Below are 16,770 nucleotides of genomic sequence, written 5' to 3' on the forward strand. Positions count from 1 at the left end.
TGGTGCATCACTGCCCCAAGTGCCTGCTACTCGTGGCCTCACAGCCAGGTAATAGGGCACCAGTCTGGGCAGGACTACTGCTTCCAATGGGGATCAGATAGGATCTGTGAAGCCACTGGGATAGACTGCTCTGTTATACAGAAAGCTAGAATCTCAGCTGCCATAAAGCAGGACAGGACTGCTGCTTACAATGGGGATCAGATAGGATCTGTGCAGCCACTGGGACAGAATGTTCTGTTATACAGATAGCTAGAATCTCAGCTGCCATAAAGCAGGACAGGACTGCTGCTTACAATGGGGATCAGATAGGATCTGTGCAGCCACTGGGACAGAATGTTCTGTTATACAGATAGCTAGAATCTCAGCTGCCATAAAGCAGGACAGGACTGCTGCTTACAATGGGGATCAGATAGGATCTGTGCAGCCACTGGGACACAATGCTCTGTTATACAGAAAGCTAGAATCTCAGCTGCCATAAAGCAGGACAGGACTGCTGCTCTCAGGACACATATATTTATCAGTACTATATGATTTCTCTAGTGGAAATAATGACGTATGTTACATGGAAATTAAGTGGGTTCCCTCACACCAGAGTGCTTGGCATTGGCTGTAACTTGGATTCTGGGCGGTTCCATCATGTGATTGAGAAGTTGGTGAATTCTGAGGAAGGGGCACAGGACGCCTGGATTATTGGGGAGCAGAGTGAGAACAAAGGTGGGTGTAAATGTGAATGCTATTCCTGTGCTTCACTGTAGAGATCAGCCCAGCACGGTGCCGCCCATACCCACAGTACCTACCTCTGCCCTATTATAGGGAGCGGGGCATTGTGGGACTGATTACAATTATTCTTTTTTCAGTTGCTGTCTGGGGGGATCCAGATTCATCTGCAAAAAATCAGATTTCAGGCAAATTGTACCCCAAAATCTTCCAGGAGCAGCTGACAAGCAGGTGAGTGAGACCTAAGTGAGTCTGGTCCTTTACTTCATCCTATAAGCAGTGCATTAATGGGTTAATGGTTCTACAGGCCCAGTATTGTGCTGAGATCCCGTTTGTACTCCAAATGTGTAAGTGCTCCCCAAAGAAGGGGGACTTGGAGTAGTCCAGCCTGAAGGCCAGTTAGGGGGAGATTTGGGGTGTTAATTTGTGTCCTTGGTACCCCTGGAACTATAGGAGGGTGACTGTTACCCCAATGTTTCTATATATCTGTAACCTTGTTATGAGCTAAGGGGGCCTAGCCTGAAGCACAATTTTCCTTATCTGTCCCCTAAGTTTGCTCATAGTCTGTACAGAGAGATCCCATAAAACTATGGCAGCATAGGTATTCCCTGTACTAAGCACAATTCAGCAGGAACAGTCCCCTAAGTTTGCTCATAGTCTGTACAAAGAGATCCCATAAAACTATGGCAGCATAGGTATTCCCCGTACTAAGCACAATTCAGCAGGAACAGTCCCTAAGTTTGCTCATAGTCTGTACAGAGAGATCCCATAAAACTATGGCAGCATAGGTATTCCCTGTACTAAGCACAATTCAGCAGGAACAGTCCCCTAAGTTTGCTCATAGTCTGTACAGAGAGATCCCATAAAACTATGGCAGCATAGGTATTCCCTGTACTAAGCACAATTCAGCAGGAACAGTCCCTAAGTTTGCTCATAGTCTGTACAGAGAGATCCCATAAAACTATGGCAGCATAGGTATTCCCTGTACTAAGCACAATTCAGCAGGAACAGTCCCTAAATTTGTTCATAGTCTGTACAGAGAGATCCCATAAAACTATGGCAGCATAGGTATTCCCTGTACTAATCACAATACAGCAGGAACAGTCCCTAAGTTTGCTCATAGTCTGTACAGAGAGATCCCATAAAACTATGGCAGCATAGGTATTCCTCTGTACTAAGCACAATTCAGCAGGAACAGCCCCTAAGTTTGCTCATAGTCTGTACAGAGACATCCCATAAAACTATGGCAGCATAGGTATTCCCTGTACTAAGCACAATTCAGCAGGAACAGTCCCCTAAGTTTGCTCATAGTCTGTACAGAGAGATCCCATAAAACTATGGCAGCATAGGTATTCCCTGTACTAAGCACAATTCAGCAGGAACAGTTCCTAAGTTTGCTCATAGTCTGTACAGAGAGATCCCATAAAACTATGGCAGCATAGGTATTCCCTGTACTAAGCACAATTCAGCAGGAACAGTCCCTAAATTTGTTCATAGTCTGTACAGAGAGATCCCATAAAACTATGGCAGCATAGGTATTCCCTGTACTAAGCACGATTCAGCAGGAACAGTCCCTAAGTTTGCTCATAGTCTGTACAGAGAGATCCCATAAAACTATGGCAGCATAGGTATTCCTCTGTACTAAGCACAATTCAGCAGGAACAGTCCCCTAAGTTTGCTCATAGTCTGTACAGAGAGATCCCATAAAACTATGGCAGCATAGGTATTCCCTGTACTAAGCACAATTCAGCAGGAACAGTCCCCTAAGTTTGCTCATAGTCTGTACAGAGAGATCCCATAAAACTATGGCAGCATAAGTATTCCCTGTACTAAGCACAATTCAGCAGGAACAGTCCCTAAGTTTGCTCATAGATTGTACAGAGAGATCCCATAAAACTATGGCAGCATAGGTATTCCTCTGTACTAAGCACAATTCAGCAGGAACAGTCCCTAAGTTTGCTCATAGTCTGTACAGAGAGATCCCATAAAACTATGGCACATAGGTATTCCCCTGTACTAAGCACAATTCAGCAGGAACAGTCCCCTAAGTTTGCTCATAGTCTGTACAGAGAGATCCCATAAAACTATGGTACATAGGTATTCCCTGTACTAAGCACAATTCAGCAGGAACAGTCCCTAAGTTTGCTCATAGTCTGTACAGAGAGATCCCATAAAACTATGGCAGCATAGGTATTCCTCTGTACTAAGCACAATTCAGCAGGAACAGTCCCCTAAGTTTGCTCATAGTCTGTACAGAGAGATCCAATAAAACTATGGCAACATAGGTTTTCCCTGTACTAAGCACAATTCAGCAGGAACTGCAAATCAAGTGGCAATTGACTTTTTTGGCTGCCAAGTCAGCAGAGTCCTACTGTGGCGGGTTCAAGAGCTCCAATAATGGATTAGGACTGTCTATTCTGCCCTCAATGGCCTACTTCCTGCACCCCTTTCCAGGTACCACAGCAAAAATACACAATATGTAACATATACCCTAGTGGGGTAGGAGCATGTGTGTAGGGTAATTGTATGGGGGGGGAGTGTGTAGGGAGGGGGTGTAGGGGTGGCCCTGACATTGCACATAATGTGAATACTGTAAGTCATTGTGTTTAACAATTAATTCATCATTCAATCTGTTTCCAGAGCTCTGGAGATGCTTAAAGGGAAGGGACAGCGCTCATGGTCTGTCGGCCTCTCTGTGGCGGATATTACCCACACTCTTATACTGAATAATGGCAAAGTACACTCTGTCTCTACACTCTCTAAGGTAACACTGATGTATATGGGATAATGTACCCCCTACTGTAAATGATAAGGATATTAGAAATCACTGAGGGGTTGTTCTGTGACTATATAAAGACACAAGGCTGCAGGCTGAGTTATACAGGGAACTCTGAGTATCACTCATGTATTATAAGGGATAATGTACCCCCTACTGTAAATGATAAGGATATTAGAAGTCACTGAGGGGTTGTTCTGTGACCATATAAAGGCACAAGGCTGCAGGCTGAGTTATACAGGGAACTCTGAGTATCACTCATGTATTATAAGGGATAATGTACCCCCTACTGTAAATGATAAGGATATTAGATTATTACATGAGGTTATTTGTTCTGTTAGAGCCAGAGAACTGACAATTTATTGGGGTAAAATGCTGATATATCAATGGGGTGCTAAATGAATCTCTCTCTTCTTCCAGGGACTATTTGGGGTGCAGGAGGAGGTGTTTCTGAGCATCCCGTGTGTACTGGGGAGTGTTGGGGTGATGGGGACAGTGCAGACTCTTCAGGAAGACGTTCAGATTTGGGAAACCTTACAGAGAAGTGCGGCAGCCATTGAAGCTGTTCAGCAGCAGCTGAGACTGTGAAGTGGTGGGGGGGGTGATCCTGCTCACATTGCACTCATTTTGGGAAATTGTCATGGTGGAGCTGTTCCCTTTATTCTCCAATCAGATTTGTTGCCTTTATTTTTATACAGAGAATGATTTATTTCTAGAGACTCTTCTGTGTGCTGGGAGAGTGACGGTTATGCGGCTTTATTCAGCCAATCACACGGCTGCTCTCTACCCTATATCTATCCTGTAGCTGGACTGGCAATATTTCTGCAGTCACATGATGTCATTTTGTGTCACATGGTTTGCCTGCCTAGGCCTTTATTTAATAAATAGCTGCTGGTGCATTCTGGGTTACGGGAAGTGGTTGTTATAGGAATAAAAGTGTCTGTTATTGGTTATTATGGGATGTTACCCCTTGTCTGGCTTTGTGCCCAAGGGAAGCCTTTGTCTATCAGGGGTTGCTGGGAGTTTTAGTATAAGATTATCTGAGGGATCCCCATTTTCTTCTTTCTGGCTTTATATAAAGGGCCACATTGGAGTCAGTGGGAGCCAATGGAATTTACAACTGGACTCATTGAGAGCCCCCTCGGAACAGCTCCCAGTTCAGCAAAGTGACCCCAAAACTTCAGCCCCTGCCTCATGTGACATGGGATGGGGCTTTTGTTCTGGATATAACGAAGTGTTGGCTTCTCCCTAAATCTCTTTATTCCCTCTCTTCTGCCTCCGGGACATTCTCCCTTTTCATTGTGTCTCATGCTCCGTTTGGATCTTTTTGCCAGTGTTTGGGTTGTGCTGCTGCAATCAAATCCAGTGAATCATGAAGTGCCAGGGTTTGTGGGCAGGACTGTGTTGGTCTAAAGTCTTGCGTTTGTATTTTCAGTCTGTCTGTAAGCACAGCAGCAAGGTCTCTCTTTACTGCACTCTACTCCTGCCGCACTCTCAGGTCACACAGGCAGGAGACTCTGTGGAGGAGATTTGCCCCAAGGTACCCTGGGTTCTGTCAAGGGGGAGCTAAGACTGCTTGGGGGCTGGTTTCTACAGTGGCTGCAGCTTTTGCAGCAATGCCATATTCCGAAGATTTCAGTAGGAGGATTTCCCTGCTGCCATCTCCCAGTGGCACAATAAAATTCCAATTTGTCAGCCGATACTGATCTTGTTTCTATTTAAACCTTTATTTGCTAAACATTCCAGCAGCGCAAATAATGGTGGGAATCCGGAAAGGTGTTAGTGCTGCCCAGTCGCACCCAGTACTAACACCCACTGGGAATGAATGTGTCTCACTGCTGAGATCTGGAACATTGTGACATCTGATGGCATAAATGTTATCATTCATTTGTGGGGCGGATATTTTAACTGGCAGCTTAATGTGACTGTATTAGGTTTAAACTGAGCAGCTGGAAGGAAATAAATTGGGAACCTTCCTTTATTCTGTTCCATGTTGGTGCTCCTAGGGGCTCACAGAGTCCCCCCATAGACTTGTATAGGAAGAGTGGCAGTCGGGCAGTTCTGGCACAGAAACACTCAAGGGCAGTTATTGTATAGGAAGTGGTAACAGGCAGTTGGGGCATATATGAGCACTTTGGGGCAGTAAGAACAGCCACGTTCCATACGTTTAAAGGGGAAATTCAGTGACAAAGAAGCTTATGTCTCTCAAGCTAAAGGAAGCAAACGCTTCTGCAGTTGGTTGTTGTGTATTAGGGTTGTCAGATGAGCCAGTGACAGTCCTGCTGCTGAGCATTTAACATCAACTTTACCTTTAAGTACCAGCGAGGAGATGTAATATGTGAGTGCAGTCAGGCAGTGATACAGTTAAGTCCTGTTAGTCCCGCCCTTTAATGCTGTCATTGGGGAGACTGACTGCTGCAAAGGGTTAATCCAGTGAGTGGCAGAAATGGGGTGCCCTCTGTAATGCCAAACTATGGTGCCATGCTGTGCCCTCACCCCCAGGCAGCTTATTAGACCCACAGGATATTCCATCAATTATTTACTCAGCTCATCATAGTAAATACAGTCATGTGATTTTATGGGTTTCTAGCAGCCGACCCCTGTACCTCAGACTCTGGCTGTAGGGGTCACTGGGGGCGGAGATTCCTGTCCTATTGTTGTCACTGGGGTGACCCTTCCTGTAGGGGTCACTGAGCTCTATTTATAGGCATTAACCCTTTGTTTGGATCATTGGCACAAGGTTCTGGAAGGGACTCGGGTTCCCCTCTGATCTTTGTTCTGTAAATCCAACAACAAACTCAAAGGTTAAACCTTTAAACCAACTAACAGAGCGAGTGCCAAGGGGCGGGGCCTGTGTATCTAGTGGCGCCACGGACCAGAGCTAGAACTTTCCACTCTCCTTAGAGTACACATGGACAGCCCTCTCTTTAATGTGCCCCCCCCCCACTCCATACAGGTAGTGCTCTGGGCAGAGGGAACCAGGGGGCACAAATTGTCAGTTGGGCAGTGGACCAGTACAGGTGGGCAACACCGGGCAGTGAGTGAGGAGCACAAATACCCTGTAATAACCCGGGGGCAATCAAATGAGGAAACTGATACTCTAACTGCCCACAGGGATAGAGCGTGGTACCTACTTGTGCCACACAGTCCAGCTGGCAGTGGAATATGTGAATATCACCTGGTACATCTCCCAATTGGCACAGTACAGCTGAATGGAAACCAGTTCAACTGGGGCAACACAAGGATTCTGATTGCAGTGCCATATTGAACTGTTATAGTGCCAGGGTCAGACTGTACCATTATAGTGCCAGGGTCAGACTGTGCCATTATAGTGCCAGGGTCAGACTGTGCCATTATAGTGCCAGGGTCAGACTGTGCCATTATAGTGCCAGCGTCAGACTGTACCATTATAGTGCCAGGGTCAGACTGTACCATTATAGTGCCAGGGTCAGACTGTACCATTATAGTGCCAGGGTCAGACTGTGCCATTATAGTGCCAGGGTCAGACTGTGCCATTATAGTGCCAGGGTCAGACTGTGCCATTATAGTGCCAGGGTCAGACTGTGCCATTATAGTGCCAGGGTCAGACTGTGCCATTATAGTGCCAGCGTCAGACTGTGCCATTATAGTGCCAGGGTCAGACTGTACCATTATAGTGCCAGGGACAGACTGTACCATTATAGTGCCAGGGTCAGACTGTACCATTATAGTGCCAGGGTCAGACTGTACCATTATAGTGCCAGCGTCAGACTTTACCATTATAGTGCCAGGGTCAGACTGTACCATTATAGTGCCAGCGTCAGACTTTACCATTATAGTGCCAGGGTCAGACTGTACCATTATAGTGCCAGGGTCAGACTGTACCATTATAGTGCTAGCGTCAGACTTTACCATTATAGTGCCAGGGTCAGACTGTGCCATTATAGTGCCAGGGTCAGACTGTGCCATTATAGTGCCAGCGTCAGACTGTGCCATTATAGTGCCAGGGTCAGACTGTACCATTATAGTGCCAGGGACAGACTGTACCATTATAGTGCCAGGGTCAGACTGTACCATTATAGTGCCAGGGTCAGACTGTACCATTATAGTGCCAGCGTCAGACTTTACCATTATAGTGCCAGGGTCAGACTGTGCCATTATAGTGCCAGGGTCAGACTGTACCATTATAGTGCCAGGGTCAGACTGTACCATTATAGTGCCAGCGTCAGACTTTACCATTATAGTGCCAGGGTCAGACTGTGCCATTATAGTGCCAGGGTCAGACTGTGCCATTATAGTGCCAGGGTCAGACTGTACCATTATAGTGCCAGGGTCAGACTGTGCCATTATAGTGCCAGCGTCAGACTGTGCCATTATAGTGCCAGGGTCAGACTGTGCCATTATAGTGCCAGCGTCAGACTGTGCCATTATAGTGCCAGGGTCAGACTGTACCATTATAGTGCCAGTTGCAGAGGGGGGATTAACATTCCCGGGCACCGCTCAGATGATTCCAAGGAATTTTGTCCCTTTCCAAACACGAGACCCCCAGGGAGAATATTGCTGACCCAGGCATCTGGGGTGGGGGACGTTTGTGCAGTCAGGGTTTCTCTTTGCAGGGGGTGTTTGGGGGGACTCGGTCCTGAGAGTGGGGGTGGGACAGTTCCATAGGATTAAGGGGGGGGCACACATTTAGGAGCTGTGACCTTATGCCACGTCCTTGTCCTGCCACATTTAGTGTTTGTCCCTTACAGGGAGGGCAGTGACTGTAGTTAAAGGAAAAGTAACACCTGCAGATTTGTCTTTGTGCAGCTGGAGTTGTAATTATTGTAGGTTTTGTTGCTCTTATTCTCTTGCCCTCAATCTCATGGGCAGTAAGGATTAGGGGTGGGCATTTGGTGAGAAGGCAGGGGTACAGAAGTGTGGGGGGATTAGAGAGAGTAGGGGGTACAAATTAACCAGTGAAATACCAGTCAGACACGGAAACGCACCCCCACCCCATTCAAGCATGAAAGGGGGTCAGAAAAGAAGAGAAATGCCTGATTGTGCCCCAAGCCACCTACTCACTGGCCCCTGCCCCGGGAAGGGCCACAGACTGGATCCAATGAGCAGTTCATTAAATATGGTCCCCGGGCCGCAGCACCTGCCCCCCTCATGCTTCTCGTTCATGGTTGGGTTAGACATATGGCAGCTCCTACAGCCAGGGCTGAATAGAAATAGATATACAAGGGGTCTATTTATCATGCTGTGTAATACATCACCGGTCTTGTTGCCCATAGCAACCAGTCGGCAATTACATTTCAGCAGTCCCCTGCAAGTTAGAAAACAAAAGCAAAGATCTGATCGTATGGGGGCAGCACAGGGTGTTCTTTGCTTTACTGATAAGGGAGGGAGCAAAGGGGCAATGCTGGGTACTAACAGGTTGCCCCTCTCATATATAAATATTTACACTTCTGAGCACAACTTCCCCTTTGCTATGAGTTTATTCAGTACCTGCCCCTTGTTTCCTGCTCACAAACAGCACCAGATTCACTTCATATTGGCCCCATTAGATGATCACCTGGCATCACGTCTCCCGGGGTTACAGGGGCTTCAGGGGGGAGCCCATGAGTCAAGGCAGGGGACAGCTGAATGATTTGGGGCAAAAGATTGTTTCTTAAAGTAAACCCCCCCCCATTAGGCAAAGCGTTAACCCTTTATGTGAGTGCAGGGTCCAATTCATTCAGTGATGTCGGCAAACTTGCAGTTACCTGGTATGTAAAGGGTTAACGCAGGGGCAGGATTCTGATTTGATTTTACTGCAGTGTCTCTGTCGGGCTCCTGCCCTGGAGGGTGCTGGGAGTTATTCCTTTGAGCTGCCTGGAGGGGCCACATTTTGGGGGGCTCAGGGCCCCACTGGCCTATGAATAAAAAGTGACAGGATTTCATCAGCAACAGGGGGGTCCCTGGGCTTAACTACAGACGAAGCAGACCCTGCAGCTGCTGGGGGGCCCACGTGGGCTTAATTAATGAGCAATTTCAACAAATATTGCTAAAACAGGACAATTCTAAATATGTTGGGGGGGGGGGCCTAAATTGAATTTGCTGTGGGGCCCAATAACATCTGGAGTGGCTTGTGTCTGACGGCAACTGGCCAACTCCCCGCTCACTAAATAAACACAGAAGTAACGGGCCTCACTCCCTGCTCTCTGGCACTGCAATGGATTAACCCCCCAGGACACAGGCCACTCCCTGCAGTGACACAGCAAGAAACGTGCCCAGACTGAATCACCGGCAACTCCCTGCAACACATGCAACTCCCTGAAACACAAGCAGCTCCCTACAACACATGCAGCTTCCTGCAACACACCGGCAACTCCCTGCAACACACGCAGCTCCCTGCAACACACGCAGCTCCCTGCAACACACGCAGCTCCCTGCAACACACCGGCAACTCCCTGCAACAAACGCAGCTCCCTGCAACACACCGGCAACTCCCTGCAACAAACGCAGCTCCCTGCAACACACCGGCAACTCCCTGCAACAAACGCAGCTCCCTGCAACACACCGGCAACTCCCTGCAACATCCTCAGCGGAGAGGTAAACTGAGTTTGTCCCATGTGTGTCTCTGTAGAACACCCCCTTATTGTGTTGGGGCAAGAAGCTGAGAGCAGCCAGAGCTCAGAGACAAACTGGGGGGCACATAAGTCCCAATGGGGCAGTGTCAGACTCTGATACAAGGGCAGGACACTGTGAATCCCCAATATTCCTGCAGTTTGTCTGTCAGTGAGGGGAGGGGCTACAGATACAAGGGGCGGGGCCTGAAGAGAATAAAAACAATACCCCCCCCCTTAGGGATTAATTGGTGCAGGGGGGGGTTTATTGGGTCTGAACGAAATGTGACCAGTGGGGCCAATTCTCCTGCACCCCCAGGAGCCCAGGCCCATTAGCAGCCAGAAGAGAGGGGAGGGGCACATAAGTGACATCACTGGCTACAAGGCGTGACTTAAAAATGTAGTACCGGCGGGGCAGGAGGATTAAGCGCAGGGGGCGGAGTATAACGGACATGGGGCACAATGAGTCAATGTCCTGGTTCCCCGCCCACTCAGCCGCACTGCGTGACGTCTTCACCGTTTCTGAATAACAGCTCCAGATATCCATGCGCTCCGCCCACCCACTGTGACATCTATAAATATCCCTCCGCGCTCTCATCCCGCACTCACTGAGTGACTCGCTGAGAGGAAGGAGCCGCTGCAGCTGCGCAGGGTGAGTGGGGCCCCTGCTTTAGACCCGTGACATCAGCAGCTCCTCCCTGTCCTGTGTCTGACACTTCTGCTTAACCCCTGCGTGTCCGGAGAGAGGGAGAGTTAACCCCTTCAGCAGCTGCACCTGTAGCTCCCCCCGTGTCTCGGGGCAGTTCATGTGTCATTAGTCTGATCTCTGGGGAGATTGGGGGGGTCACTGGTGGATTGTGGGATATTAATGGGGGGGGAGGTGTTTAGAGGAGGGAGGGGAATGACTACAACTCCCAGTACCTGCTGAAGACTTTGGGCTTTGGTGGGGGTCACTGATACAAAGTGTTGCCCCCCCTTCATTCAGTTGCCCCTCATTGTACCCCTCCCCCCCACTGACTCTCACAGTTGCCCCCCTGCTGCTGATTGGTGTTGGGGGAGGAGTATTGGGTTCCTCTTGTGCCCCCTGGCCCCGCCCCCGAGGAACATGTTAATGGAGTCTCTAATATCCTTGGGGTTTGTGTTACTCACTTATTAGGGGAGTCAAGATTAAGGTCACTAGGGGTTATATTGGTTACTTTACTGTATTGGTCTTTAGGTTACTGTATTATTCTTACTGTATTATTGTTACTTTATTAGGGTTACTGTATTAGGGTTACTGTATTATTGTTACTGTATTATTACTGTATTATTGTTACTGTATTATTGTTACTGTATTATTGTTACTGTATTAGGGTTACTGTATTATTGTTACTGTATTATTGTTACTGTATTAGGTTCACTGTATTAGGGTTACTGTATTATTGTTACTGTATTATTACTGTATTATTGTTACTGTATTATTGTTACTGTATTATTGTTACTGTATTAGGGTTACTGTATTATTGTTACTGTATTATTGTTACTGTATTAGGGTTACTGTATTATTGTTACTGTATTAGGGTTACTGTATTATTGTTACTGTATTAGGGTTACTGTATTATTCTTACTGTATTATTACTTTATTATTGTTACTGTATTATTACTTTATTATTGTTACTGTATTATTGTTACTGTATTAGGTTCACTGTATTAGGGTTACTGTATTATTGTTACTGTATTATTGTTACTTTATTAGGTTCACTGTATTAGGGTTACTGTATTATTGTTACTGTATTATTACTTTATTATTGTTACTGTATTATTGTTACTGTATTATTGTTACTGTATTAGGGTTACTGTATTAGGGTTACTGTATTATTGTTACTGTATTATTGTTACTGTATTATTATTACTGTATTAGGGTTACTGTATTAGGGTTACTGTATTATTGTTACTGTATTATTGTTACTTTATTAGGTTCACTGTATTAGGGTTACTGTATTATTGTTACTGTATTATTACTTTATTATTGTTACTGTATTATTGTTACTGTATTATTGTTACTGTATTAGGGTTACTGTATTAGGGTTACTGTATTATTGTTACTGTATTATTGTTACTGTATTATTATTACTGTATTAGGGTTACTGTATTAGGGTTACTGTATTATTGTTACTGTATTATTGTTACTGTATTATTGTTACTTTATTAGGTTCACTGTATTAGGGTTACTGTATTATTGTTACTGTATTAGGTTCACTGTATTAGGGTCACTGTATTATTGTTACTGTATTATTGTTACTGTATTATTGTTACTTTATTAGGTTCACTGTATTAGGGTCACTGTATTATTGTTACTGTATTATTGTTACTGTATTATTGTTACTTTATTAGGTTCACTGTATTAGGGTTACTGTATTATTGTTACTGTATTAGGTTCACTGTATTAGGGTCACTGTGTTATTCTTACTGTATTGGTCTTCAGGTTACTGTATTATTGTTACTGTATTATTACTGTATTAGGGTTACTGTATTATTGTTACTGTATTAGGGTTACTGTATTATTGTTACTGTATTAGGGTTATTGGGGTTATTATTGTTACAATATTATTGTTATCAGTGTTTGGATCTAATGTAACAGATGCTCCAGCAGTACAAGTCTATTAGGGTTACAGTTCTTTCTGGGGTAAAATTGTAGGGGTGACTGTGAAGAATCCTTCTTGGTGCTCCCCAATTTAGCTGCTGTGCCCCCCTCCCTCCCTGCTGGACCCCCAATACATTGTGACGGCAGAAGTGGCAGAGACAGAGACGCTGCAGTCACTCACACTCACACTCACACTCACAACAGAGATCAGTGTGACACCCGCACTCATGTCTGACCTTCTCTTCTCTGTGTCACGTGCCAATCGCCAGGGTGGGGCCCTCCTGTGTGAGTTGCCAGGGTTGGGGCTAATAAAGAGATAAACATGCGCCAGGAGTTAATGTGTAATGGGGGGCGGGTCAGTGACCCCAAAATAATCTCTTGTCTCTCTCAGAACAATATGGCGACCGTGAAGGATAAACTGATCCACAATGTGGTCAAAGAGGAGTCGCTCCCCCAGAACAAGGTCACAATTGTGGGTGTGGGGGCCGTGGGCATGGCCTGTGCTATCAGTGTCCTGCAGAAGGTAAGGGGGTGCATCTGATATTGGGGGGGGAGGTTATGCAGAAGGTAAGGGGGTGCATCTGATATTGGGGGGGTTATGCAGAAGGTAAGGGGGTGCATCTGATATTGGGGGTTATGCAGAAGGTAAGGGGGTGCATCTGATATGGGGGGGTTATGCAGAAGGTAAGGGGGTGCATCTGATATTGGGGTTTATGCAGAAGGTAAGGGGGTGCATCTGATATTGGGGGGGAGGTTATGCAGAAGGTAAGGGGGTGCATCTGATATTGGGGAGGTTATGCAGCAGGTAAGGGGGTGCATCTGATATTGGGGGGGGGAGGTTATGCAGAAGGTAAGGGGGTGCATCTGATATTGGGGGGGTTATGCAGAAGGTAAGGGGGTGCATCTGATATTGGGGGAGGTTATGCAGAAGGTAAGGGGGTGCATCTGATATTGGGGGGGTTATGCAGAAGGTAAGGGGGTGCATCTGATATTGGGGGAGGTTATGCAGAAGGTAAGGGGTGCATCTGATATGGGGGGGTTATGCAGAAGGTAAGGGGGTGCATCTGATATTGGGGGTTATGCAGAAGGTAAGGGGGTGCATCTGATATGGGGGGGTTTATCATGCAGAAGGTAAGGGGGTGCATCTGATATTGGGGGGGTAAATCTGCTATGGGGGTGCTCAGATTTGTGCAGCAGAAGGTGGGGGTGACACTGATACATGAAATTACTGGGAGTGGACAATAATGAAACATTGGCCATGGAATTGTGGGGGGTCAGTGTTGGGGTGCAAATAATTCCTTCCATTCACCCTCCTCTCACTGCTGTGTAGGATTTGGCAGATGAGCTTGCACTTGTTGATGTGATTGAAGACAAACTGAAGGGGGAAATGATGGATCTGCAGCACGGGAGTCTGTTCCTTCGGACCCCCAATATTGTCTCAGGGAAAGGTCAGTTCTCACTTTGGGGTTTGATGGAATCTGGGGGTGCTCCATAAATCTTATGGTGGGAGTCGCCCCACATTGTCAGACTGGGGCTTTTCTCTGTCTTCAGGGGACGCCTGTCTGGAGCAGGGGAGGTTGTTGTGCTGTTACTTTAACCCTTTCTGTGCTCCGTGTCCCATTCTGGTAACCTCCTGCCCCCCCAGATTACAGCATCACCGCAAACTCCAAACTGGTGGTCGTTACGGCGGGGGCCCGTCAGCAGGAGGGGGAGAGTCGTCTGAATCTGGTTCAGCGAAACGTCAACATCTTCAAATTCATCATCCCCAACATTGTCAAGTACAGCCCCAAGTGCACCCTGTTAATTGTCTCCAACCCAGGTAAGTAACGGGGGGCTGGCCCTCCTGCACTGGCTAATCTAGTCTGACTCCATGTCTGGCCCTCCCCCGGGGGCCCATAACAGATGTCCCGCCCCCCAGGGGCCCATAACAGATGTCCCTCACCCGGGGCCCATAACGGATGTCCCTCCCCGGGGCCCATAACGGATGACCCGCCCCCAGGGGCCCATAACGGATGACCCGCCCCCCAGGGGCCCATAACGGATGTCCCGCCCCCCAGGGTCCCATAACAGATGTCCCGCCCCCCAGGGGCCCATAACAGATGTCCCTTCCCGGGACCCACACTGACTTTGTCTCTTCCCAGTGGATATTCTGACGTACGTGGCCTGGAAGATCAGTGGATTCCCCCAGAACCGTGTGATTGGCAGCGGCTGCAATTTGGACTCGGCCCGTTTCCGTTACCTCATGGGGCAGAAGTTTGGGATCCACACGCAGAGCTGTCACGGGTGGGTCATTGGGGAACACGGAGACTCGAGTGGTGAGTGACATTATTGTGCCCCCTCCCCCCCCGGATCACACATTTGGCCCGATCCTCCCTTATAGCGGTTCACCTTTGTATTCTGCCTCTGCTGGTCATGTGACTGGTTCTGCAACCAATCAAAAATCACTGTGAGGCTTTAACATTAAAAAAAAAATGCTTAGTAAATTCTCATGCCCCCACCCCATATTTCCTTTTGCTCTCTGGTTGCTAGGGTAATTCCCCCCAAGCAACCAGATAACCGTTCAGTTTCGAGGCATGGCAGTTGCAGAACTAAGGATGTAACTAGTAAATGAAGACCAATTGCAACTTGTACAGACTGACTTTAAGATTTATAAACAGTGCCCGTGTGGAGTGGGGTCAATGTGGCGGGAGTCTCCCTGAAATCCCTGCACCCCGATATTGGCAGCGACGCAGACAAGGAGAACTGGAAGGAGGTGCACAAGCAGGTTGTGGACAGGTAAAGTGGGAGGAGTCTGGAGGCTGCTGTGTGCCCATTGGTTGGCAGGTGCATTAACCCTGTGTTTCCCTGTAGTGCCTATGAAGTGATCAAGCTGAAGGGCTACACCTCGTGGGCTATTGGCCTGTCCGTGGCTGATCTGTCGGAGAGTATCCTGAAGAACCTGCGCCGGGTCCATCCCATCTCCACAATGGTCAAGGTGAGTTAGCCCAGGGCTAGTAATAAAGCCCCAGTGATCATTAGGATTCAGCACCCGCCTGAGCTCTGCTTCTTCCCGCAGGGCATGTACGGGGTTAATGAGGACGTTTTCCTCAGCGTCCCGTGTGTATTGGGCAACTTGGGCATCACAGACGTGGTTACCATGACGCTGAAGGCCGATGAAGAGGAGCAATTACGCAAAAGCGCGGACACCCTGTGGGCCATTCAGAAGGAGCTGCAGTTCTAGTCAGTCTGTCTGTCTGATTAAGTCTCCTCCCCTCTAACATCAACAAGCTCCTCGGGGGCGTGTGCTTAATGTTCCCACTTCCATTGGACCAGACCAACAGGGAGGAAACCCACTAAGAATGCACTTTCCTGAAAGTCTCAGGTTCCACCATTCATGCAAAGAGAATAATATTATAATAATAATATATATAGCGCCATTGTCTGTGACCCCACCCCCGTGTGTGTCCCCGCCCACTGTACGTCACTCCCCACATTCCTTCTTGTTCCCATCTGACAATTGATAATAAATAATGGTCCCAAATGAACCACAGAATCAACTGCCGCGTTGGGTTTTATTTCTGGGTAACAAGTTGTCACCAATGAGATTAAGTGATTCAGTCATGTGACAGAGAAGTGTCTGCTGATTGGTCTGGTATATAGGGGGGCACTGGCAACATCATCCAATTGTTCAGCCCAATGATTGGGGAATATGGAGGCCACACCCACGAGGATCTGTGCAAACATCCCCAGTCTATTGTTTAGGCCTGTGTTGTGCCCCATCCATTGGCCAATAAGAATGAATTGATATTGGGGAAATAGTCTCAGGAGTCAGGGGCAGCAGTGAATGAGGAATACTGGGAAATGGTTTCAGGAGTCAGGAGCAGCAGTGAATGGAGCCAGTGAGAATGAGGAATATTGGGAAATCGTTTCGGGAGTCGGGGGCAGCAGTGGATGGAGCCAGTGAGAATGAGTAATATTGGGAAATCGCTTCAGGAGTCAGGAGCAGCAGTGAATGGAGCCAGTGATAATGAGGAATATTGGGAAATCGCTTCAGGAGTCAGGAGCAGCAGTGAATGGAGCCAGTGAGAATGAGGAAAGACGGGATT

The 16,770-nt window shown here is 47.4% G+C and overlaps 2 protein-coding genes across 4 annotated transcripts in view; both read left to right on the plus strand.

Moving 5' to 3' along the window:
- Nucleotides 1-5,191, plus strand: part of uevld.L (UEV and lactate/malate dehyrogenase domains L homeolog) — a 16,603-nt gene extending 11,412 nt beyond the window's left edge. Inside the window, exons 8-12 of one of the 2 annotated variants that reach the window (XM_018256931.2) lie at nucleotides 1-48; nucleotides 541-714; nucleotides 858-948; nucleotides 3,358-3,481; nucleotides 3,914-5,191. The exon at nucleotides 1-48 is cut by the window's left edge and continues 123 nt beyond it. In XM_018256931.2, the coding sequence (XP_018112420.1) occupies nucleotides 1-48; nucleotides 541-714; nucleotides 858-948; nucleotides 3,358-3,481; nucleotides 3,914-4,081 (605 nt within the window). In that variant the 3' untranslated portion in view covers nucleotides 4,082-5,191. The remainder of the gene's footprint in view (nucleotides 49-540; nucleotides 715-857; nucleotides 949-3,357; nucleotides 3,482-3,913) is intronic. The other variant, NM_001096241.1, reaches the window with a different exon arrangement.
- A 4,557-nt stretch (nucleotides 5,192-9,748) lies between these two features.
- On the plus strand, nucleotides 9,749-16,221 carry ldha.L (lactate dehydrogenase A L homeolog). 2 transcript variants are annotated; one of them, XM_041589189.1, is made up of 8 exons: nucleotides 9,749-10,048; nucleotides 13,077-13,208; nucleotides 14,016-14,133; nucleotides 14,331-14,504; nucleotides 14,827-15,000; nucleotides 15,343-15,460; nucleotides 15,536-15,659; nucleotides 15,741-16,221. In XM_041589189.1, the coding sequence occupies exons 2-8, from the start codon at nucleotides 13,083-13,085 to the stop codon at nucleotides 15,903-15,905; spliced, it is 999 nt and encodes a 332-aa protein (XP_041445123.1). In that variant the 5' UTR covers nucleotides 9,749-10,048; nucleotides 13,077-13,082; the 3' UTR covers nucleotides 15,906-16,221. The 2 variants fall into 2 exon arrangements, with proteins under 2 accessions (XP_041445123.1, NP_001081921.1); NM_001088452.1 differs by lacking the exon at nucleotides 9,749-10,048 and adding an exon at nucleotides 10,700-10,714.
- Nucleotides 16,222-16,770: the final 549 nt, after the last annotated feature.

Source organism: Xenopus laevis, chromosome 4L (assembly GCF_017654675.1).
Source record: "Xenopus laevis strain J_2021 chromosome 4L, Xenopus_laevis_v10.1, whole genome shotgun sequence".
NCBI lineage: Eukaryota > Metazoa > Chordata > Amphibia > Anura > Pipidae > Xenopus > Xenopus laevis.